This window comes from Populus alba, chromosome 17 (assembly GCF_005239225.2).
Source record: "Populus alba chromosome 17, ASM523922v2, whole genome shotgun sequence".
In the NCBI taxonomy this organism is placed as follows: domain Eukaryota; kingdom Viridiplantae; phylum Streptophyta; class Magnoliopsida; order Malpighiales; family Salicaceae; genus Populus; species Populus alba.
The window spans coordinates 6143196-6160334 of NC_133300.1; the positions used below are offsets into that span (position 1 = coordinate 6143196).

Below are 17139 nucleotides of genomic sequence, written 5' to 3' on the forward strand. Positions count from 1 at the left end.
TAAAAACTGTTCACGTGAACAGTACGAGTGAATTAAAATCCACTCGCACTGTTCACTTAATAAACAGTGCGCAGTGAAGCATGGCTTAACTATTGATGTTATTATCAGCATCAGAAGCAGCAAACTTCTCAGAACCTGCATTCCAACTTTAAATATTTGTAGGGCCTACCAGCGAAACTCATTTTTTTTCCTTTAACCAAACACTTATATGGATTCTGAGGAATCCAGGACCGGACATCTCAGAATTGCTTCCAGCTGGGTTTTTAGATCGCACATCTGATCGCGGAATTGAATGTCTTGGTTGGGCACGACAACCTGAAATTCTTGCACATCCTGCCATAGGAGGGTGTCTCCTTCATTCTGGACGAGGTTCTATTTCTATCATAGAATCGCTCTCTTACAGGCACCCTCAGATACTCATGCCCATGGTAGCTGGCCAAGGTCCTAATGCCAAGCTTTTATTCGAGAAAGGAAATGGCTTTCAGGTGCAAAGCAACGAAGATGGCGCACACAACCAAGCTCAATTGCCATGTCCCTGAGATTCGTGACAGCAGATCAAGAAGGACAGCATTTACAGTTTCAGGCAGCTGAAATGCAAACAATTTTTGCTAACCAGGATCTACATGATAACTATACAGAGGAGTTTGTTGAGTTTATTTTCAACCAGAAGACAGGTGAGATTTGAGTTTTCAGGGCAAGGCTAGTTGGGGGGGAACATCTGTATAATGGGGATTCCAGCTAATTAAGCTTCAAGCAATTCAGGGATTCGGATTCAAGGTGTGATGTGGGTTTTGAATTTTTGTTGATGATGGCCAACATATTTTTGACACCAAGAAGAACAGCACCATATTTTGCTACGAATTTGCCAAGTTTTTCTTAATATACAGCTTCTAGTAGCTGCAACTTTTGTTTGGATGAAATAAAACTTTCTGTTTCTTGAAAAGCTACTGCCATCAAGTTGAAAACAAGAATGTTTGAAGCAGCAGTAGCTAACTGTTCTCGTAAATCTTCTTCATCTGCAGATTTGGACAGTTCAGATGCTACCTTACATATTGAATTCCTGATATATTGAAAATTTGGGAGTGGACCTCTCTTTAACCTTTGCTCTTGTTTACGCATTTAAGAACGTTTAGCAAGAAAGCATTTCCCGATTATCAATGGTGTCGTACGTATGTGATGTCATAACGATTATTCTTCTAGATAAGAGTTCTTGAAATGAATATGAATAGAAATAACAATGAGTTCTTGTTCTTTATCAATAATAAAAAAAAACCTCGCCATCTAATATTATGATTATTAGAAAACCCAATGGTCTGTGAGAGTCTAGATAAAAGGATTGATTGTGCAAGGAAAAATGTATCACCTTAGTACACCCTATCTATGATAAACTATTTTATTGTTTATTCTAAGTTGTGTTTTTATTTGTTAATTTATCTAAGGTTCAATAAAAATTTTTTTTTAGTAAAGAGATCCTTATCTCATCAAGTTAAAACTTACTCATTCTAAAACCTAGAAAAGTTTGTTTAAGGTTTAAGAAAAGTCTTTATCAGTAAAGAGATTCTTATCTTATTAAGTTAAAACCTAATTATTCTAAAGGTCAAGAAATTTAAAAAAAGAGTTTTTTATTTGAAATTTTAGCAAAATCCAATTGGATAATCGAAACTTGTTATGATACCCTTAATTGCTTTTTTTTTTTTTTTGTATTTTTTTAAGTATGATGAAAATGCAATTTTTATTTTTTCATATAAAAAATGCATAAAAATTTTAGAATCTGGCCATATGCATATCAAATAAAACATTTATATTGTTGAAATGAGGAAACTTTTTAGATTTGTTTATGGAATTTCTGAAAATTTTGATTAAAAATGAGCATTCTTAATATCTTATCAATATCTTACAGTATAAATCTATAACTCTAATATTAAGTGAAATCCTTGAAAAGAAACATAGTTTTGTGTTGTTGAAATAAATGATTATTTTTAAGTTTTTGATTTTTTTTTTAGATTTTTGGAGGGAAAATAAGGTATTTTTAATATTATGTTCATATCTTACCATATAAGTCTACAGTATGATAATGGGTAAACTTGTTGGAAAAACATGTGAGGGACTCACATATAATTTCAAAATGATCCTTGATTTTTTTTAGATTTTTAAGGGTTTGCTGGGTTAGACATAATATAGACAAATTAAAATTAAAAGAAAAAACTTATGGAGTGTTTGTCAAACACCCCCTTAGTATAATAAGAGGCATACAAAATATCTTAAAGGTGTGTTTGACAAATACCCTCTAAAGATCTAAATAAGCTTTATTTCTAAAAAAAAAAATGAAGCAGGACAAACACGCCCTTAAGTTTGGGTTTGGGTTTGGCCCATCCATATGGCTGAGCTTATTAGGCTCGAGGCTCAAGTCCACTTATATGGGTTGGGTTCATACCCAGTCCCACTCATTTTGTTGGACCGACAAACTACCCAATTAACTTTGTTTTTAAAGGTGGGCTAGACGAAGCCCATCCATACAAAATGGGTTAAGGGTCTAGCTCATATAAGCCCTCGGCTGGCAAAAGCTAGCAAAAACAAGACGTTAATTAATTCATGTCTTACATGTCAAAAGAGTGCATGAGGGAAGGAAGCAGTGGACTTGCTTGGCCAAAGGGAAAGCACTGCTAGTAGCGTGCTTGGTGGTTCGAGATGGAGGCTGGCGTGGTCGAGAAGAAGACTCCTGCTCACGACGTGGAAGGCTAGTAGATGTTAAGGAAGTGATAACAACGCTGCTGTGCTGGTGCTCTTGGAGCTGAAACTACTGTTGGAGGATATGTCATGTTGGGTTGAAAAGATGCTGATGGAAGAGAAGTCAACGTTGTTACGATGAGGAGATAATGGTGTGGATGAGATGTTGTTGGAGTTATAAAGGAGTTGGTGTAGGGGTGGTAGTGACAGCTAAAAGGGAAAGGTAGGTAGGTGCAAGTTTATGGTTTTTGGCTACTAACTTTTGGAATGGATGTTTATGTGTGATGTTTTAGGCTAGTGTAGCTCTTGGCTAGAATAAGAAAGATGTATTTTTTATATTTATACATAGTTTTTTAGTCTTCCTCTTGGAATTAAACATGGCTTTTATTTATAGGAAGTAATAATCTTCTCTAACTGAGCTCCTAACCCTTTTTAATCCTCTTGAAATAATCTCAATTTTTAGACTTCATTAATTCTTTTAATTTTGATCAAGTTTGAACTTTATTTCTAATTCTCTTCATTTCTTCATCTTTTTTTGTCAAAACATCTCAATTTGATTATTTTTCTAGTGTTTTGGTCTTTTACAACTCAAAAGCTTAACTCCTCCTATCTCAAAAATATTTTTTTGAATTTTTAATAAATAAAAATTAAATTTAAAGGGTATTATGAAAAATGGCATGAAAATGTTGGTGTTAAGTCATGCTAATGGACAAATACCCCACAGTAAGTGCTTTTTACTCGCATCTAATTTGGGTAGATTCTTTGAACTTCAATCTCACATACCAATTACAATGAAAATACGTGGTAGGGTTTGAGGTATCTTTCTGTTTTGGATAAAAAGCGTATGACATCAACCAATAATTCATGAGATGGAGAAAAAGTCAGAAATAATTGGTAAGAACATGTCTTGCTGCATTGATGTGTAGTAAAAAACCTCAACCTTTTCTTAGAGCAGCGAGTCAATAACTGGTTCAAAGCATCCATGGCTTCCAAATCCCATGTGTTCATGTTCCCATGGTTAGCATATGGCCACATACTACCGTATCTCGAGTTTTCGAAACAATTAGCAGCGAAGGGTATTCATATATCATTCATATCCACCCCAAGAAATATTAAGAGATTTCCTTCCATTCCTCAAAATATTTCAGGCAAGTTCAAGTTCATCGAGATCCAACTACCAATTGTTGATGGCCTGCCTGAAAACTGTGAGGCCACCATTGACCTGTCACCGGAGCAAATACAGTATCTAAAGCAGGCATATGATGCCTTAAAGGTGCCATTTGAGAGCCTGGTTCAAAAAGAAGCACCAGAGATGATTCTTTTTGATTTCGCTGCTTGCTGGATCCCAGCTATTGCAGCTAGATATGGGATTACTTCTGTGTTTTTCAGTCCATTATCAGCTGCATCATCAGCATATATAGGACCACCAGATGAGTTACGTTCCTTCCGTCTACGTACTAGACCAGAAGATTATGCAAGAGCTCCAGAATGGATCCCCTTCCCTTCGCTTGTTGCTTACAGGCCTGATCAGGGAACAAGGTTTATGCAACATGTATCCATTCCTGATGTATCTGGAATTTCAACTGGCCAACGGCGGTCAAAAACTCTGGCAGAATGTGACTTGGTTGCGGTAAGGAGTTGTAGAGAGTTTGAAAATGCATATTTGAATGTCCTAGAAGAAATCTACCAAAAGCCAGTTTTACCTATCGGCTTGCTACCTCCAAATTTTGTTGAAAACAAAACTAGCCATCCTGAATCCTCCAATTTTTCTAGTACTTTTAAGTGGCTAGACAAACAAGAGCAAAAGTCTGTGGTCTTTGTGGGATTTGGAAGTGAGTACAAGATGCCAGTTGAAACAATCCATGAATTAGCCTATGGTATTGAACTTTCTGGGCTGCCATTCATGTGGATCCTCAAAAAGCCAGAAGGTATTGACAGCCAAGACTTATTGCCAACCGGGTTTATCTCCCGGATCTCAGATCGGGGAATCGTTAATTTTGGTTGGGCTCCACAACTAGAAATACTGGCTCATCCATCCATTGGGGGGTGCCTCTTTCATTCAGGATGGGGCTCCATCATTGAATCACTTGGTTTCGGACACCCCTTAATTCTTATGCCTATGGTCAACGACCAGACACTTAATGCTAAGTTACTAGTGGAAAAGGGTGCTGGATTTGAAGTTCCAAGGAATAAAGATGGTTCATTCAACCGAGACATGGTTGCCAAGTCAATGAGACTAGTGATGGTCGACGAAGAAGGGGAGCCTATAAGATTAAAGACCTCTGAACTGCAAGCAATATTTGCTAGTCAGCACCTGCAGGATGAGTACATCAGCAAGTTTATTCGATATACAAGCAGTTTCAAGAAAAAGGAACATTAAAGAAAAAGGCTGGGCTCTACAACTTGAAATACTAGCTCATGCATCCATTACGTGGTCGACTACGAAAATAAAAAGTGTCAGTCAGCAATCTTCAGGAAATGGTATGGAAGAAGCAGCATAGAGATGACATGATGTAAAATGCATAAAATAAGTGCTGTCTAATGTACATGAATTTTTAGGCTGCTGCTTCTTTTGTTTTTTCCAGTAGCCTTCTACATCGCTGATGAATATATCCATTCCATTTCTGGTACCATCCATAATATTAAATCCACATAAACTATGCATCTTAAATATTGCTCATATTTAAATTAATCAGTTGAACTTCTTCGATTTGTACCCCAAGCTACTCCTAGATTCTGAGACTTCACAACAGCGACTGAATCCTATACCTTAAATTTACTCCGCAAGTATTCATCAGCATAAATAAATATGTGAGGGTTGCTCCCTTTCTTTTGGAGTTTGTTTTTCCGGTCATCTTAATTTGTTAAAGGGCATTGAGTTTTTCTTTCATTCAGCAAGGAAAGTTTGCCGTGCAAGTTGAACTAAACCCATCAAAGGAAGCCATTTTTGGCTTCTCTGAAAACTTAATTAAAAAAAAGGCAAATATTTCCAGTGGAAAGGCTGTGAAAGCATAGAGTTTAACTTCTTTAGAATGAGCTGGATTTGGCAGCTCGTCTCAGCCGAATAGCAACATCCTACACATCAGGATTTCTAAGAACCTGAAAAACTAGATAAATAATCGTAGTGCATTACTGTCACCACCGTAACTTTTGTATCAAATGCGAATCTGTTCCGGTCTTTTGTTAGTTTAGCCTACAAATTAGAATGGGACTAGCATACTAAAGAATGTAGCTGTCCTGAGTTTGAAGAAAAATATATGAATCTGCTTCAAGAGCTGTAGAAAAAACCAGTTTTACCAGTGGATTTGCTTCAGCTAAATGTTGTCGATAATGAAACCTCTGACCTGTCTATCTCAAATTGGTCGAGCACTTTTAAGTAGCTGGATCGACAAGAGGCAAAATCTGTGGTATTTGGGGGGAGTAAAAGATGCCTTCTCGACAAATTAAAGAGTTGACCTATGGGCTGGGGCTCTCCGAGCTTCCTTTTCTATGGATTCTTTGGAAACCAGAAGGACTAGATGACTCAGAGTTGTTGCCTAATGGCTTTTGGCTCGAACATCTGGTCAAGGCATTGTCAGTCTTGGTTGGGCTCCACAGCTATTTATACTGGCTCATCCATCTATTGGAGGGTGCCTCTTCCATTCAGGATGGGGCTCCATCATTGAATCACCTGGTTTTGGCCACTCCTTGACACTCACGCCTATGATGGCTGACCAATGGTGTGAATGCAAAGATGTCAGTAGAACAAGGAATCTGCTTTGATGTGAAAAGGAATCAAATGGCTCCTTCAACAGAGAAGATATTGCCAAGTCACTGAGAATAGTAATCGTGGAGAAAGGAGAGCCCTTACGACTGAAGGCAGCCAGATAGCAGTCATTATTACTAAGGATCAAAATCTACATGAAGAGTATACAAGTAATTTTGTCCAGCAATTGGTCAACTATAAGAAAAGGTCGCTTCAAATTATCTTTCGAAAATGGTATGAAATAAGCAGAGCATACAAATGACATGATGTAGACATGCTGAATAAAGCAGCATGAATTTTTAGACCTCGACCTTGCTGATGAAAAAAAGTATACATTGGAACTACAACTCATACTCTTAAAGATGGAAACACTCAGAGTCAAGTTTAAATCAGTAACTTGAACTTTACACGTTTCATTGATTTATTATCCAAGATTTTCTTCTCATAAATCCTGGATTCTGAGACTTTACGGTGCTGAATAAATCTTGTATCTCAAAAAGTTACCATTGTGCAAGTATTTAGCGACCTTCAGTATGCGAAAGATAATCAGCAAGGAAGTTATGCAAAGTAAAATAAAAAGGATATGGGTGTCAATGGAACTCTATGAAGGCAGAAGTGGATCTATTATACAAGACACGATTTTTTATACAATAATTTGCAATGGTGTGATTATTTGATGTAATGGTACAAGAAGGTATACATTTGTAATAAAAAAAAGCTGACCCTTCAAACAGGGAAAGGGAAGAACATCAAGAAGGAACAACATTAAATCCCACATGGCCTTCCAATTTTTCATGCCAAAACTCTCCAAGCTATGTTTGTCGATTGGTCAGGAAAGATGAGTAATGCAACTGTCAGCACTCAGATTTTGGAATGGTCTACAGGGACTTGAAAATTGCAAATTGTTAATGAATAGGAAACTAGCAGCAGAACAACTGAAGTCAATTCTTATCACAACTGTTGAAGGATCAGCATAGAATCAAACTTCATATCCAGGGTTTACTTTCTGTTGAACATCTCCATAACTCTCTAACTCTTCTATGTCTTCTAAACTTCCTAAAAATAAAGGCAGTCTTTGATGCAATTTGACTGGTTGCATAGAGAGAATCCTGCTTTTACCATCAGAACCTCTGCCCCCAGCTTGCTCAACAAGAAAACTAAGAGGATTTGCCTCATAAACTAGACGAAGATGGTCCCTTGGATTCATTGCAACACCACCATACAACAGTGTTCGATGGAAATCAGCTACAAGAGAACATATATAACGAGCAGAGTACTTCTTGGGGTATCTGCCTTTCCCCTGTCTAACAGTGTCAATATATTGCCTTAATCCTTCAGGCCAGTCAAAGTATCGAGCATCATTTACAGAATAAATTTGCCCTGGCATAGTAAACAGCAGTCATAATGGGATCTTATGGCTTCTATATCAAAACTTGATATTGCTCCTTTTCTCTTCAAACAAATACAGATGCCAACAGACTAATTATAACGATGGCTGTGATTACTAAATTACAACTCCATAATTCCAATATGGTTCTATAATGAATGAAAATTTTCATGTTAAAATCTAGAGAATGTAATTGGTACTAAGCTCCAATCCAACAGGGATCAAAGACTAACTGAAATGTAGTAACATGAGAATCAGGAGTGCATTTGGCTTCCTAATATTTATTTTTTCTGCTCTAAGCAATATAGACAATATCACACTCAATCAGGGGCTACATTTAAATAGATGGATTTACTTGATTATTATAGAATTCTTGAATTTTTATAATATATTGTGATTGTCCAAATGAAGTTCCAAATCTAACATTTCAAATAATAATAATACTAGCATAATTAGAAGTATTACCTCGAGGAGGAATCTTAATGTCTATATGAGTCTGAATGAAGTCTCCTGTGGAATGATCCAGCGTAAATGCATGCGTTCCAGAACCAAAGCTGGTGCACAGTATTGTGGCTGATGAATAGAGAACATACCCAGCAGCTACAAGCTTGGCTCCACTTTGCAATGAATTCAGCGTAGCTTTTTCCTCCTGGGGTAGATGATCCAGTTCAACAAGGCGCCTGTATATCCCAAAAATTGTTCCTGTAGGAATGGAGGCATCAATATTTCGAGACCCATCAAGAGGATCTGTTACCACCACAAATGGACTATCATCATTAATCCAAACTGGAGCATCATCTTCTTCTGAAGCCATAACAGAAACTTTTCCAGAATTTTTAAGGGAAGATAAGATGATTTCATTCTGCACAACACAATCCATTGGCCAAAAATGTCACTTCCTTTTGTTTTCATTCTTATATCTGGTTAAAGGAATTAGGTTGGCGCTGTAAGACCAGCAACTCCTTCCATAACATTTTTTTTACTCCACTCTATGCCACAATCAACAATTACCTTCAAAACTTAAAAAGTCTACGACTAAAACTTTCAAACCAGAAAAATATTAAGACCTTAGAATGCAACTTACTATGAAGGCATAACTAAACATCATAAGATGGAAAATGGCTATATATAAGTGGAGGGCACTCCAACACTACCAAATAAAGTTTGCATGTGTTATGAAAGAAGCATTAGCTTCATAAACATAGCAGGAAACCCTCAAATATCAAGGACCTTATAATCCAATATACCATAGAGGCACAAGCTTTTTTCATTATTTTCTCCTGTCGTAACTAGTTAGACTCCACTACAACCCAAAAAACAAAAATTATAAACATCATTAAAAACAGAGGGAGCAGTAAGAGGTAGACATACTGAGACAATATCAAGAGGTTTTGGTGCGTCTCTGCCTGAACCACTGTCACCTCCAGCAAAATTACTCTGTTTACTGAGACTAGAGTTGAAAGGAGAAGCCACAAGAGCTGCAATTCTCTTACAGGCATATTGTATATGATCATACAGCACCACTAACTCATCTCCCACATCAATCCCTCCCTTCCCCATATATTCATTCAAAGTAGAAAACCCCTTTTCACCACTTGAAGAAGTAACCGTTTGTGATCTTACAATAAACCCACTTAGAGAAGCCATTTTTGGCCTGAAAAGATGACAACTTTGGGCAAGAAGTGAGCTTTTTGATGGAAAAGACTGGGTTTTTGAAGAGAAAAGGAGGATTTTTGGAGGAAAAAGTGAAGTTGGGAATGTGGGTATGGTAGATGATTGCATATTTAGAGTGGAAAAGTTACGGGTGACTTGAAAGAGAGATTTGTGGTTAATGGTTTCATTGGAGATGATTATAAGTTTTTGCTTTTGGGGTTTTCTTCTGGGGAAGGATCAGAGGTTCTTGGCTTAGATAGTTTGCAGCAGGAGTGGAACACGACAAAAATGAAACAGATAAATCAGCAAAAACAATTGGGAAAGGAAGAGATTGACAGGCAAGAGCAAGGAGAAGTTACAGTGTAAAAAAAGTAAGGAAGAAGATAAGATAAGGGTAAGAGGTGTTCGGCCCCCATAATTATTAATCAATATACAATCCATCCTCGAAAAATTTACTTCAGTTGAAATTAGTCCCTAAACAAATTTGGGATTTAATCATAATCTTTATATGACTCAAATGACTATGTTGGTTTGGTGTGTGCTGGGGACAGTGGTGCAATTATTATTTCATGAAATTTTGAATTTTATTTTATTTTAGATTTTATTTATAAATTTGGAATGTTTAAATGTGTTGATAATAATTAAGAATAAATTTATTATTCACAAATCACTCTCTTTTAACTTGCATTATTAGATAAAGAATGAGATTTTGTTTTATTTTTCACTTTTAAATTTAATTTGAACTTAAGTCTTTCCATATATTTTATCTATTTTATGATTCAATAAATCATTTTGATGGTGTTCTAAATAAAAAGATCTAAATATTAATGTAATATAATAGAAAATGACTCAATTTATATTCAATTAATCAAACAAGAACAACAAATGTTATAACTCATTTAAAAATCAAATCAAACAAAGAAAAAAAAAGATAAAAACAAACTTTGATGATAACCCCATCCGAATGCATGTTTAGTAATGTGATATATGATGTTTTATAAAAATATTTTTTTTATTTATTTTTTATATTAATACATCAAAATCATCTAAAAACATATAAATAAATTTAAATTTAATGATTTTTAAGATGAAATACAACTTCAAAAGCACTTGAAAAATAAAAATTATAAGTACCAAACATGTAATGAATAAATAGTTTTAATTTTACATCCAAACAAAATTTTGTATCCATTTTGTTCATTGAAATTTTAGTTTTTTTATTTTTATGTAAAAAAAAATAATGTTTTATTGGAAAATTAATGGTTTAAGCTTAGAAAATTTTATAGAAGTCCTAATTAAGAAATCAAAATTGTTAGGGAGACAAAAGATACGATAATGTTTGTAGGGTTCAAAACGGATAGTATTTCAATAATGGAGGATCACTTTTGAAAGAGAGAGCCACAAAAAATCTCGAATTCAAAACGCTCCCACCAAAACCACAACTCAGGACTCAGAAGCAGAAGAAGAAAAAAGAAATCCCTAAAAAAATGTCGAAGTTCGAGTACCCAATACTCTCCCGTGCGGACATGATATCGATCCTGGCCGAGTCACAAATCGCCGCCGTTATTGAAAATGACCTCAAAAACCCAACCCCTGATTTCGTCTCCGACATCTACACCCGTCTCTTAGTCTACCTCGATCTTCTCCACGAGTGAGTCATCAATCAACTCACTTTCTTTCTTTTCTTAGAATTTATCTATTAATTAATAAATTAATTGTGGTGTGGTGTAGGGAAGACGGAGGGCAAGTTGAATTTGCAGCATTAGAACAGCTAGAGAACCCACACTACCATGTCGGGTCGGCCCGGACTGTTAATAATTATATTAAGATTAAAGAGGTTATAGCTTTGCTACAATGCCCTGCTGTTTTTACTCTCAAAGATCTTTTGAAACCCCAAGCAGATCGCACTCAATTTTTTCTCAGTGCTATTCTTAATTTCTGTCTTCATAAAGACTCCAAAATGAATGAATTGAGACCCATAGGGGAGGAGCTTTCGCTTCTTGACGAGCAGCGAAGAGAATTCGACGATAAGATTTCCCAGGTTGGGTTGTTATTATGATAATTTAACTGATAATTACTCTTTTTTTTTTTTTCCTGAATGTTTTGTGTTTTTTTGGGTTATGCAGTTGAATGCGGAGATTGCGGAGTACAATGACGCGAGGGAGAGAGAGTTACCGCTTGTTCAAGATGTTGATGGTAAAGTTAAAGAATTGCGCCAAAGGATTGGTGACCTCAATAACCACCAGATGTCTCAGAGAGCTACTTACCGGAAATTGAAGGAGATGAGTACAGAAATGGATGGGGAAGTAAGTAAAGATGTTGAATGTTGGTTCTTTGTAGATTCTGCAAATAATTTAGAGACTGATGTGCTTTGATTGACATTGATTTATTTTGTTCTTTGGCCTCGGTTATATCAAATTGAATGATAACAATAAAGAACTTTACCATGTGTATGTGTAGGCTTACCTTACAGATACGCACCTACCTATTCTGAGTGCTTAGTTTCCTAGAGTCTTCATTATCATAGGTTTAAGTTGCAGATTGAGAGTTTATCGGGGATGTAAAATAATAATCATGGCCACTGTTGTCAAGAATGTGTTAGCAGTCGTTGAAAAAATTATAATAACTCACATTCTTAATGTTTTTTATTGAATAAGCATAATAGTAATATATTTAATTTAATATCATACAAAAGATAATACTAGAATGTATTACAACTTAAAATTGCGTGTTACAAACTATCTTAATGTAAATAGTAAGTTAATGATTATATCCGGTTATTGCCTTGAAAAAAAAAAACCAATAACAAAATTAAATTTAAAAATTAATAAAATATAATGAATTAACTTAAGAATAACTAGACTCACATTCAATATAAGTGTTAGCAGCAACAGTTCAAATTGAATTTAACATAAATGCCAACATACCCCACCAAAAATAATAATTAAATTACATTCGAAATTAATTACAAAAATTATAAAATTAATTTGATTTAAAAATTATCTCTTATAGTTAAAAAAGAAGAAGATGGATCATCACTTTCCAAGTGGATAGTTCAATTTTTTGTTTGATTTGGTTAAAAGATCAAGTTAAAGTGAGTGTGATTGTGTGAAAGAGGTCGTGAGTGTTCAACGATGAGAGAGAGTTGAGACTTTAGAGAGCTCCAAAAGACAAAATTATTTGAGTGTTGTGGTCAGTGACTAAAAGTTAGAATTTCTGGAATGAATGGAATCTCGGAAAAAACCAATAAAAGAGAGAGTAAAAGTCAAACTATCAAAGCCCCTTTTCTTGGAAATAACATGTTGGATTTGAAATAAAAGCAATTATATAACACCATTATTGCTGATTTTTACGTGAAATGCTATTACACATTGAATAACAGCATAAAAGGAAACGAAGCTGACCGAATATGTTAAATAACAGCTGTGGTTATATCACATCTCTTTTTTTGTTTTATAGATCTCAAGGGCCGAGTTTGACCTGGTACAAAGTGTTCAAGAGAATGCGAATTTACGGTCAAAAATTGTTCAATCACCAGATAAACTGCAGGTATCTTTTCTTCTACTTATTGAGATCCGTTTATTTTGATAAATGAACTGCATTCTATGTTAGCACTTGAAATATCCTGAATTCAAAATGCCATGCTCTAGTGAAGTTTATTTAACTATAGGAGCCATAGTAAGATGTGGATGGATGGCCTTACTTTACATCATAATGGTTTAAACTAAATAGTAAGATATGATATGATGCATTGGTTACACAAAATGGCAATCGTTGCTTCCGTGGAATTCAGAGAGGCATCAAATCATGCTTTTGGAATTGATGAAACCACAAACAGCACACTTATAAGCTAAGGAACTTGAAATTTTCAATTTTTATGCATCTTTTAGGAAATTATTCTCCCTGTAATCTTGAATCCCTCTATACCAAACACAGCTAAGTATTCTTTGTATTGTGCATGTCTCGATGCTTTTTCTAATGAATTAATAGAAAATTGTATGTAGCCTATATTTGTGTTGGGGTACATTGTATCGGCTACCTTTGAGTTTTAGTGTTCCCCTTTTGTTCTTGAATTTACTTTGGTTACCCTACTTTATGCTGTGTCATTGTATTTGGTTATTGACCACCCTTAATGTTTTTTGTAATGAAATTCATGTTCAACATCAACCATTCAAGTTTAGACACTATTCAACTTCAACCGTATTCAAGTTTATTCTGTCTTAATGCATCCTACACTATTGTTGTTGTTTTTTTTTCATTATTTGCACACTGTTATTTTCCTTTTGGATTCCTTGTTGACATTTAAATAATCCTTGCATGTATTAAAAGAGGGCTTTGGAGGAGAAGAAATCAGTTCGACAAGATGCAAGAAATGCTGAAAGATTAGCAATGCAATCCTTTCAGGCTAAGACTGATGTCCTTGAGGTTTATACGAAGGTACTTTTTCATAAACTGCTATGTTGCCTTCAGGGTTTTCTGAGCTTGGCTGGTTTGATGGAGTTTGCTTACACATTATGAATATGCAGTCTAATTTCTTTGCATTATTTGTAATTAATATTTGTTTTCCTAGAAGTTTCTGAATTTTAGATTGTAATTATTATGAAATTGCTTGAGGTAGACTCTAAAATTTAATATTTCATGGATAAATGGTTTTGAATGGCATTAAAAATTTGACCTCTGGAGGCTTCGTTCAAATAAAAAATATAATATTTATTTCTTCAAATACCAAATGAGAGTCAGTTCTTGAATGCTTATCAAACAATGAGATTTTTTCTTTTCAAGTTTTAGCAGTACATTTGTTTTTTTTTTTTTTTTTCAAATCTGGTTTAAGTGGATGGTGTTTCCTGTGTTTTGCCTGTTTGATAATAAGCTACATATAAAGTTTTACTGGAATCTTAGTCTTATAATCAGCGACGCATAAAATCTTATTGGTTTCTTTATGTTCTACTCTCAGGCTTCTAAGAAAATGTCAAAGCACTTCAATCAGATGCAGGCAATTCTTGAACAGGTGAGAACATGTAAACTTTTTTTCCCTCTGAAATTTAATATTCTGTTCTAAGAGCTTCATTTAGAATACTCTATGATCACAAAGAGGGAAACAGTATCTTACTGTAATATCAGTAACCTGTTAGTTCGGATGACATATTTATTATCCTTTTGCCATTCCATAAAGCTTTTGAATGTTGTCAGTAAATACATGATTCCAGAACCCTCGAGGTGTAATTGAAACTTTTGATAGGTAAATTCTGCCAAATCAATTGAAAAGGACTATAAGGCCGTAAAAGCTAAGCTTGGTTATGATGAACTGATGGATAAGTCACTTGGTGCCAAACTTGTTGAGTTGCAAGTGAAAGGTACGTTCTTGTGAAAATTGAGTTAATTTGGTTTCCTTTATATTTTGAATGAATGCCTTTTGAGCCGATAGCATATTCTGCCTTTCCCAGCACAACAGTTGGATGAGTGTAAAAAGCTGTTAGAGAAAGAAAGAGATGCTAAGTGTGAGGAAGCTACTGAAGAATTCAATAATATCAAATCAGAGGTGGAATCCAGGAGGCATGATCTAGGAGCAAGGCAAAGGAAGGTTGAAGATGTATTAACAAAGGTACTTTTATATATAATGCTAAACCAACTCATATTGATCTGAAGTCGTTGAATATTTTGTAAGTTTCTTTTGTTTAATTAACAGGTGGATGCTATAACTTCAAAGACTAACATGGTAAAAGAATCTGGTGTGGCTGAAGTGCAAAAGCTAGTTCACAAACGTGAAGAGATTGCAGAACAGGTGCTCTGCCTTTGATTCCATTCATGAATTTCTTCATGTGTGCGTGCTTGTTATCAAATTAGTATAAGCAGTTTGCTCAAATTGACCAGGAACTAAGTTCTTTCATAGTTTGATACCAATACTCCCCCCTACCCACAGAAGAGTTTCCACTTTGATTATATACCAATATTAAAAATGGCTAATAAATACTGTGCTGCCTTGTTTACTTAATTTACTTTCCAAGATTTTTGTGCTGCATCGAAATGTTGACAACTGACAGTGTCAACTAGATTGAGGTTTTAATTGAAAACTCAGTAGTTTTGCTATTCTCTTAAATAAGCTGTACCTTAATTACATCTAAGCCATCCATTCAGTTTGTATCGTTTCGATTAAAGTAGCATATATACATCATTTTCCAGGGAACATGAGAAGATATTAATTGCATAAACCGCTGCAACATTTGGATGTTTGACATAATAACTATAGAAGGAAAAGGCTTTACAGAAATCATGAAGGCTTAAAAGTAGGGATGGTCATGGAGTGGGTTTCCACTCCTGCTTCCTCTCCTGCCTCTGCTAAGAAATCCTGTCACCTGTGCCTTGAGTCTAAATAGGACAAGCTATGGTAGTGGATGCTAGGTGGGTTTGTTTATTGAATAATAGAATTGAGTTGGATTCCCTGTCAAGGTGGTAGGTGTCTTATGAGATATTGTTTGTCACCAAACTTTTTTATTTAATTCAGTGGCTTCTGCTACTAGAATTGACATTAGTCTCAATACTCGTGGTCCTAGTCTCAATACTCATGTCCTGGAATTCTCTTGAAAGCTTGCCTGTTAACTTTAGCGATTGGAGAACAGAATAGGAGTCATTGATATGCAACATTATCCCTCAAAGACAGCACCTGCTACTGCCATGCCTCACAAGTCCATAAATCAGAGAATTAGAATGTTGTCGGTCTCTACGAACACACATTCCTAATTTATCTCAAATGTGATCAAATGGGCATGTGTTTGGCTAGCACTTCCAAACCTGGCTCCACCTGATGTCATTATAGGTGTTGAATGCAGAATCCTTCCTTGCCCCTTCTGGAAAAGGTTGTCTTTCAGTAGGAATGGGGCGGATAGAGTCTTGAAATCAAGTAACAAACAATTGTTCCTGGACCCTGCTCAAAGGCATGGCTAATAAAATCCACACTCATATATTTCACATTTTTTTATATTATCACAGTTGAAAAGGTCCTGTGTCCTTTAGCCATCATAGAAATCAAAGATATTGAAACCTATGCCTATTATTGCCATCTTGTTTGAATTGTAACCACTATTCAATGTATTTTTTTTTTTACCATTTTTGACCATTAAATTTAACATGGAAAAGTACCCTAGTATCATGCTGGAGGGGTTGATAACTAGGGTACTTTTGAGTAGGTTTAATCATTTGTTTTGTTTCAATTGATGCTTGGTGCGTTAAATATTTGAGAATACTGAACTGAATGTGTTTCTGTTTTTGCTTGGTTGGTTGCAGTTTCAACTATATAAGAACTCCATTGGGCATTTGCTGCACTGTGCTGACAGTTGAAGTTGAGCAAAAAAATTGATTTAAAGGATCAAACATGAGTTCGCTTACACTACAAGAGGCTGCAACAGTAAATTTTTGCTTTTTGTTTGAACCTTTGGTTGGAGCTTTAAAATATATTTCCTGGCACTCTAGTATATGTACATATGCTTGTTCCTCTAGGATGGTTATGACAAATAGCCAAGACGAATTCATAACAACAACTTGATTGTACGAAAATGAGGTTTGAGGTTTGTTATTCTCTGTCAAGGTCAACTCGTGTATAGTGTTTTGGTGTTGCTTTTGTCAGTGTTGT

The 17139-nt window shown here is 35.3% G+C and overlaps 3 protein-coding genes across 3 annotated transcripts; 2 read left to right on the forward strand and 1 right to left on the reverse strand.

The window, feature by feature from the left end:
• The first annotated feature begins 3709 nt into the window (after positions 1-3709).
• On the forward strand, positions 3710-5107 carry LOC118036142 (putative UDP-rhamnose:rhamnosyltransferase 1). The gene has a single exon (XM_035041842.1). It carries the CDS (start codon positions 3710-3712, stop codon positions 5105-5107), a length of 1398 nt encoding a protein of 465 aa, XP_034897733.1.
• Positions 5108-7076: 1969 nt separating this feature from the next.
• On the reverse strand, positions 7077-9878 carry LOC118036145 (fructose-1,6-bisphosphatase, cytosolic). Its single transcript, XM_035041844.2, has 3 exons — positions 9231-9878; positions 8325-8721; positions 7077-7852 (listed from the first exon to the last, which is right to left on the reverse strand). Exons 1-3 carry the CDS (start codon positions 9639-9641, stop codon positions 7452-7454), a joined length of 1209 nt encoding a protein of 402 aa, XP_034897735.1. The 5' UTR covers positions 9642-9878; the 3' UTR covers positions 7077-7451.
• A 1045-nt stretch (positions 9879-10923) lies between these two features.
• Positions 10924-17099, forward strand: LOC118036138 (kinetochore protein NUF2 homolog). The gene is made up of 10 exons (XM_035041839.2): positions 10924-11163; positions 11244-11553; positions 11639-11818; positions 12972-13061; positions 13842-13949; positions 14467-14520; positions 14752-14866; positions 14957-15114; positions 15199-15294; positions 16794-17099. The coding sequence occupies exons 1-10, from the start codon at positions 11000-11002 to the stop codon at positions 16845-16847; spliced, it is 1329 nt and encodes a 442-aa protein (XP_034897730.1). The 5' UTR covers positions 10924-10999; the 3' UTR covers positions 16848-17099.
• Positions 17100-17139: the final 40 nt, after the last annotated feature.